Here is an 8,551-nt window from a genome sequence, read left to right on the forward strand (position 1 = left end):
AACAGTTGATTTCGTAGAGACCAGAAGCCTGTAGGCTATACACGGTATGGTAATTACGGGGTGAACAATAGTTACAATTCTTCAAAGAAATGATATGTCATCATAAAATTGCAGGAGAATGTGCAACGCATTGCAAAGCTGGAAAGAATCTCCATTCAAAACCGTGAAAAAGTGCTGAATAAAATGTAATGCGTTGCATGTAAGCAGGTGCGATGTAAGCCTAGTTTCAACTGATACAGAAAGACTTGAAATAAAACAAACATTTCCATTCTTATCTCCAAAGAACATGGTGGTGAGCTCCTTAAAAATAAAATGAGATGTGGAGACGAGAAGCCGCCTATATAAATCATTCTATCCCAATGTTGCTCCCCAGAGATTTCTGATGGATTAAATTAAGCACTTCCATTTCCATCTCCCACCTGATCGCAGCGCCGTATAAATCCCAACAGCTGATCAACTGTCTCCAGACACCAAGCACAGAACACAGAGAGAGGCTGCAGCAACAGTGAGAAAGAGATAGAGAGAGAGCTAGAGAGAGAGAGAGAGAGAGAGAGAGAGAGAGAGAGAGAGAAGTGGAGCGGTGATGGTCCATCAACTGACATTATTATTTTTCAGCCAAATGTAAATAGGCTACCAATCAGAGTTGTAAATAATTGGAAAGCAATAAATAACGCTGACAAGTGTTACCCATTTTTTTGTTGCACTCTTACAGTACAGCAGATTCTCTCGTGTGTTTTGCATTTATCCTCTATTGGCACGCGGGAGAAAGAGGCGCACTCTGCAGGGTGCGTTCAGCTCGCTCCTCCGTCGTACGCGAGCCTCTGAGAGGGAGCTATCCAGTGCTGAAGTTGCATTTCTTCCCTTCGCAAGACACGGCGTTGCAGGTAGAACAGAGAAACCTAAGCACTACGGGTTGGCTGGGGGTTTGTTTGACTGACTGGGTGTCTGATACTCTACGCAGCCAGGCATCCAAAAGCTCAGCCTTAAATATCCAGCTCTACATTGGCGTTGCATGAGGACAGTAACCCTGCCCTGGACGGTTGTTGTTTCGGTGCAACACCAGAAACATGCCAAGGTCTTTCCTGGTTAAAAAGGTGAAGCTTGATGATTTTTCATCCAGTGATTTTGAGAGTTCTTATGGACGATCCAGGACCGACGTCAGTCTACGGATTCACGATAAAGGTAAATATAAACATTATTTATAATTCGGAATGTTGATTATGTTATATGTATATTTTGCTTATTATACACGGTGTCTTTTTTTGTCACGTTTGCACGTTTTTGTGCTGCATTCATGACTCAATCTGATTCCATTGTTATATTAGTTTTGACAAACACACCTACCTATACATTTGTAGGCTAATTCTACCCTGTATGTTTTTGAAACAAACCAATTGAATGTGGAAATAGCCTATCGCACCTAGCCTACTCGGAACATGGGGAGGAATGATGCTTGTGTTGCTGACGCAAAACTTCTCCACAACCCACAAGTGTGCATCATATATCTGCACTTAGGTACCAGCATGTACACAAGAGATTGCATTGCACCTATATTACCCGTTATGCCTTGGAACACGGGTGTATAGCCCTATTATTTAGACATTATGTCAGTCAGAAGGCTGAATCATATTTCATGATGATGTGTAAACTAGCCTATCCATCGCTTCAGATCGGCTGTATAATGTTGCCTCATCATCTCAGTAGGTTATGTTGTTAAATTATGTTTATTCTCACTGTGTGTAATTGGCAACTATAGGTTAACGTATAAAAAGGTCGTGCTTCCAGATAAATAAAAACGTTTTAGACTCGCCTAAAGCTTAATAAACTGCATAGGACGCATAGGCTTTGGTGACAACGTGCTGTAGCGGATTTCAAGTGGAGAAGTGCTGCCTGTAGCTTGTTGTATCTATTAAGCAGATTGTTCCCACTTGAAGAATCCCCGCGCGACAATGAGTAATTGAATTAACATCTTGTTATTTTTCACACCAGGGTACATTAGTGACTACATCAGCCCGTCTGTCTACGATGGAGAAAGCGACGGTGCCATTAAAGTTCCCTCTCCGGAGCCACTCTACGATGGAATCCACAGCGTCTACGGCGCCCCAGACTCAGACCAGCCTGACAGTCCGCAGTCGGACGTCACCTCCGGCTACATCAATGGGGACACCGCGGTGAGTGATTGCTACACGGTGGACGCGTTTTACATCACGGACGGAAGGTCACGGAGGAAAGTAATCAGCAGCCCCAGCAGCAGGAGCATACAGCGTCACACATGCAACGAATGTGGGAAAACCTACGCCACGTCTTCCAACCTGAGTAGGCATAAGCAGACCCACCGGAGCCTGGACAGCAAGATGGCCAAGAAGTGCGCAACCTGTGGGAAAGTGTACGTGTCCATGCCAGCAATGGCCATGCACCTGCTCACCCATGACCTCAAGCACAAGTGTGACATCTGTGGCAAAGCTTTCAGCAGACCTTGGCTACTGCAGGGCCACATGAGGTCACACACGGGTGAGAAGCCCTTTGGGTGCGCACACTGCGGAAAAGCGTTCGCCGACCGCTCCAACCTGCGTGCGCATATGCAGACTCACTCCGCTTTCAAGCATTTCAAATGCAAACGGTGCGACAAGACCTTCGCTCTCAAGTCCTACCTGAATAAGCACTACGAGTCCGCGTGCTTCAAAGGCGCGTTCTCGCCCTTGAGTCCTGATCTCGATGACTCTCCATGACGTCCACATTAAAAGTGCAGACAAAAACATTATATTTTTGGTTGACTAATTCTGCCAAACCTTTCCTAAAATCCACCTCAACTTCCAGTGGAACCACAATAATAGCACAATTTTTCTGTATTCTCCTTGAAATCCACCCGAAGGAATTACTGATGATCTTCGCATGCACTTAAAAATCCTCTTCCTCCTCCAGTCACGTGGATAGAATATACCTTCCACCGCGCGTAAATATGAAATCATATATTTTGAAATGTGACGAAGATGACAATACTGGATTGCTCCAAACAAAAGTCGAACATTTTAATGTTGGATAATAATGTACTGCTGCAACTGACCATACTCTCCGTTGAGGTAAATGCCATTTATGTTTGTATTAATTAATTAATCTATTTATTTATGTATTTATTTATTTATCTATTTATACATTAGGCTATTTATATGTATTTGTTTATATAGTATGTCTGACATATTGGTCTGTTTTTATTTGATACCACTACCTATTATTTGCACTTTAATGTGTGAATTTGCCAACCTCTCATGAACAGGCCAAAGCGTTGTCACTTATTCTTCGTTTACTACCATTTTAAATTATTGCATGCAAAAATGAAATCTATGCCAGTATCACAAAGCTTATGATTTTTTTCTTCTTCTCCAAAATCTAGATAGTATCTGTTGGCAATATTTCTGTTGAAGCCACATGACGAATTATAAAGCAATAATCACTTAATGCATGGTATTTTTGAAAATGATTATGAACTATTACCTACTGTATAGCAGTTTTTAAAATCAGGTATGTTTTACTCCAGTACGCATCTATAGTCATACAAAAAATACAACATCAGGGAAATGCCAATGTAGTGTTAGTGAAACAACAAGAAAACGACCACATCCTCTTTTCCTCTAGCGCCATGCATTGCCTGCCTCTTATTTCAACAGTAGTGTTAGGACCGTAGGCTTGTAGTACTTCAGCTCCCAGCATCTCAGAACATGTCTCCAAATCTACAGGGCACCCATTAAGGTCATACAAAGGTCAAACACCATCTGGGTCCCCAATGGCACCCTATATTCTATATAGAGCCCTATGTGCCGTGGCCAAATCTAGTGCACTATATAGGGAATAGGGTGTTATTTTGGGATGAAAAACACTGGAACCCACTATTGACTTAAGGTGGGCAAACTTTGCACTGCATCCACACTCAGCTTGATGGACAAGATGCCTTTCTTGAACCTCATTGGTGTACCACAGATTTGTCTATAACAAAGCACTTCATTTACACCTTAAAAAGTAGCACAATGAACCTAGAGATTCAGGTAGAAAAAACAAGAACTCGTATTAGCTTGACCTCTGTTTTGTATTTCCAATAAAGAATGAATTAATAATAATTTATTGCAAGAGGCTTTGTAAATAATCCTTTGGAGTAATCATTTTTACAGCTGTAAAGAATTAAACAAACCTTATTTCAGGAGATATCTGGAGGGAGGATAATGTCCTTTCCAGTCAGCATTCAAATGATGTAAGCACAAGACACAACAAGGCATTGTCACTTCATAATAAAGAATAATATTAACAAAATCTCTTGTCTGTCTGTTAGTCACTTGTTTTTATTTGTTTGTATCAAATTTCACAATGTATACTATATCACCTTATTAGCCTAAAGTGTATCTTCAAGCATTTGAATCAAAAGTTGAAAGATAATCCTCAGAGTAAAGCATGTCTTCACCATCCTATAGGAAACAGTGCTGTACATGACCTTGTGTTTTAACCATCATCCTTACTACTGTACTGCTCAGAGAGAAAGGGAGAAAGAGAGAGAGGGGGGGATAGAGAGGGGGGGAGAGGAGGGGGAAGAGAGAGAAATTGGGGAGGGAGAGAGAGAGGGGAGGGAGAGAGAGATGGGGAGAAAGAGAGGGAGCAAAATAGAGTGAGTGAGTGAGAGAGAGAGAGAGAGAGAGAGAGAGAGACAGAGAGAGAGAGAGAAAGCGCTACTTGGGTGGCTGCAGCTACTGTAGCATAAATCAGATGAGGCCATGTAGCCCTTTGAGGGGGCTAAAAGACATTTCATTCCTCATAGATAACCCTTATCACTCGATAGCTCTCTTGACTGCATTTAGAATCAGGTCTATGACCTCAAAATGGATAGACAATTTCCTGGGAAGTCAAATTACAATTTTGGCTGTGAACTTGCTGACACTTACTGAATGAGGGACAAGATAACACACATTTCTGACATTCTGGTTCAAGGTACTCTGTAATCAGATGTGTGGACATGATTGGTTAACTTGACGGCTACCAATAATGTCAATGCACAATACATTTAAAAATGCCATTAGAAATGCTGCTTTGACTTGAAAATGTAAGCCACTTATTGACAGACATTATACACTTCACATTACGGAGGCAGTCAATGACCTCAGAAATACGAAAACATTGTGTGTCTCTGTCGTGACCATGGTGATCTGTGCAGGCGGCGGGATAGCTGTTGAATTGCTATATTCAGGTGGAGTGAAACTCTTAGTAGACAGGTGGGGAGAAAGGGAGCCTGTCTGATCATATGTGTTTTTTGATTGATGCATGACATTGTAACTGGTCAACTTGTTATACATCACTCTTCCTACTCCCCCCCCCCCCCCCCCCCCCCCCCCCCCCCCTCTCGATATGGTTGAGCTGCACTTAACTTGTTCATTTATTTGACCTCGTCCTGACCTTGTTCATCAACTCAATAAATAACATATTCCGGAACAAAAATCCCATGCAGCTCCCAATGGGATTCATTCTGCTCTACGGAGGCTCAGGCCCCGATTTCATCAATTTATCAGGAATCATTATAATATGTTTCATTAGATGGCCTACGCAGGTTTTTATCAGGAATCATTATAATCTGTTTCATTGGATGGCCTACGCAGGTTTTTATCAGGAATCATTATAATCTGCTTCATTAGATGGCCTACGCAGGTTTTATCAGGAATCATTATAATCTGCTTCATTAGATGGCCTACGCAGGTTTTTATCAGGAATCATTATAATCTGCTTCATTAGATGGCCTACACAGGTTTTTATCAGGAATCATTATAATCTGCTTCATTAGATGGCCTACGCAGGTTTTTATCAGGAATCATTATAATCTGTTTCATTAGATGGCCTACGCAGGTTTTTATCAGGAATCATTATAATCTGTTTCATTAGATGGCCTACGCAGGTTTTTATCAGGAATCATTATAATCTGCTTCATTAGATGGCCTACACAGGTTTTTATCAGGAATCATTATAATCTGTTTCATTAGATGGCCTACGCAGGTTTTTATCAGGAATCATTATAATCTGCTTCATGAGATGGCCTACACAGGTTTTATCAGGAATCATTATAATCTGCTTCATGAGATGACCTACACAGGTTTTTATCAGGAATCATTATAATCTGCTTCATGAGATGGCCCATGTAGACTGGGGTCTCAGGAGCTCCTGGGTTATTGTTCTATAGCAGGAGTATGAGTGCGACCCAAATGGCACCCTATTCCCTATATAGGGCACTACATTTGACCACAGTACATTTGTCCCTGGTCAAAAGTAGTGCACTATTAAGGGAATAGGGTGCCATTTGGAACGTATCCTATATCAGCACAATGCATTAGTCCACAGGAGACAGCTATAGTTGTACTGGGTTTCTCTCACACCTTGGTTGGTCTGTTGGCTTTCTACATCCCTCTACCGTCACTGCAGTTTAATGTCAGACTGCCACTCCCCTGGGCAGCACTTAGGCCCATGCAGGCAGACGGCTGAATAGTACAGTAGGCTTGTCTTTATGCTGACGGCCTTACAGAAAGACAGGGGGTCTGCTGAATTCCATGTCCATCCCTTGTTTGCTGTTGATGGTGTGATTGATACTGACCACGAACAGAGAATTGTGTAACAGTACAGTTTTGTTTGACGGGATTCCAAAGGTAATCTACTAGTCCAGCCATGGCAACTGACAACAGCATCTCTGCCTGTTGATTTATCCTGCTATTTGTTGAATCTATCTGTTAGAGATCGACATCAACTGGTGTGACACTTGTACAACACACAAGTGGTTTTATAAAGCCTCCTCTATGTGCATGTCTCTCCACATACAAACCAGATTCCACTTGGCTAGGTAAAGGTATCCTGTAACAGTCTCTGTAGGCAGGCAGCATGCAGGAGTGCATCACAGCACCTGCTAGCTACAGGTTGTAGCAACAGACAGACAGACAGACGGGGAATAGTGCCCCCTCAGAATGCATTAGGGCTGATTGGTGAGGACGTGGTGAAAAGCGTTGCTTTCAGACATGGGTCTGCGTCCCAAATGGCACCCTATTCCCGACCTATATACAGAGTGCACTAAGCCCTATGGGCCCTGGTCACAAGTAGTGCACTATGTAGGGAACAGGGTGCCGTTTGGGGCACACGGTGTGTTCATCGTCACTTGGCGTGTTCATCGTCACTTGGCTGAGAGGGATACTGCTTTGCCACCTCATAGCTCTGACTAAGAGACCGTGGTGTGACAGAGAGCCCTTAAGCCTGTTCAGTTAACAAACAGTCCAGGATAGAAGGAACTGGTGACGCATGTTGCTGGCACAGAGGTCTGCTTCTGTAGACCAACACTAAGAGTGGGTGGGAGGAGGACAACAGTCAGTGCTTTCACTCAACAGAAGCTTGGAAGGAACGACCACAAACAACCAATAACTATGTATGCTTGCCAGAAAAACGAAACATCCACAACGAACGAGAAGATAATGAATGAAATAATTTATGAAGCTATCAATCATTTATAATAAGCTTTGAGTTTTGAGTTACTTTCTCAGCTGGGCTGACTCCTGCTTGTGCTGTAGCTAGGCAAATATTTTCAGGCGGAAGAATGTGTTTCAGGGGAGGTGGGGAAAGAGGAGGTGAGGGGGAGCTAGCTCTGACCCAGATTGGCTGACATGCAGCTGAGGCAGCTTCCACCGTACAGGCAGCAGGAGCACAGCACACCACAGTACATTTTTAATGGCAACCACTTGAACATTGGCACTTAAAGGACAGTGGAGCTTCTGTTGCCGAGTGTAGTTGAACCTCCACTGTTTAATTATGTGCTCTTGTCTGTTAAATGGATGGCTCCTAATTGTATTATTTCTGGACTGCTATGTGTTGTTACTGGCGGTTTGTGAGGTTGGTGCTACTTGTCAGATAGTTTAGGTTCGTCATGATGTGTTACTGTTTCCTGCTGTTCACGCCTGTTGCTCTGATCTTGTGTTTGATACAGCCGACTGAAACTATTTCAAATCTGATGACCTCACAGAGCAGAACTCCAGTTTTCCCTGCATGTGATACGCAGAAGACCCCAGATTCTGATACATAAAGAGTTGTCCAGGAGCACCTCTTTCTCCTCCATAGCCGCTGCTAAGCGATACGTTGTTTATGAAGATGTCCAGATGAAGATGTGAATGTGAAATGGGTTGACACCACAACACAGTCCAGACTTGGATACACATAATCCCAAATGCTAATCCATAAAAACGTGTGTTAAATTGGCTGTTCTGTTTTGCTTGTTTACAGCAGGTCATTTAATAGGGAACTGTATTGTTACATCACCAACATTAGGAGAATAAAGGTGCTTACATGGCATCCATTCTAAAACCTGGCCCAACTCTTTATATATAACTGTCTCTGGAGGTGCCTACTTCTAGACATGAAGGCTGGTTTAGGGTTTAGAGAGTGGCTGGTGCTTTTGTTTCGACCTCTCCTTCCCATTGGAGGAGAGGAATTAAAACATCATGCATATTCAGTGGGAATGAATTAGGAGGAGAATAGAGGCCCTCCACCTGCC

The 8,551-nt window shown here is 42.8% G+C and overlaps 1 protein-coding gene across 1 annotated transcript; it reads left to right on the top strand.

Annotated features, from left to right (window-relative positions):
• The first annotated feature begins 482 nt into the window (after positions 1 to 482).
• LOC110506902 (transcriptional repressor scratch 1) lies at positions 483 to 3,441 on the top strand. The gene is made up of 2 exons (XM_021586778.2): positions 483 to 1,182; positions 1,990 to 3,441. The coding sequence occupies exons 1-2, from the start codon at positions 1,068 to 1,070 to the stop codon at positions 2,727 to 2,729; spliced, it is 855 nt and encodes a 284-aa protein (XP_021442453.1). The 5' UTR covers positions 483 to 1,067; the 3' UTR covers positions 2,730 to 3,441.
• The last annotated feature ends 5,110 nt before the right edge of the window (positions 3,442 to 8,551 follow it).

Source organism: Oncorhynchus mykiss, chromosome 3 (genome assembly GCF_013265735.2).
Source record: "Oncorhynchus mykiss isolate Arlee chromosome 3, USDA_OmykA_1.1, whole genome shotgun sequence".
NCBI lineage: Eukaryota > Metazoa > Chordata > Actinopteri > Salmoniformes > Salmonidae > Oncorhynchus > Oncorhynchus mykiss.

What these genes read in the sequence shown, in the direction of transcription:
- LOC110506902 (XM_021586778.2), top strand. Translation starts at nt 1,068, where the DNA reads ATGCCAAGGTCTTTCCTGGTTAAAAAGGTGAAGCTTGATGATTTTTCA. An exon ending in TCTACGGATTCACGATAAAG is followed by an intron (nt 1,183 to 1,989) that starts GTAAATATAAAC and finishes TTTTCACACCAG; the next exon opens with GGTACATTAGTGACTACATC.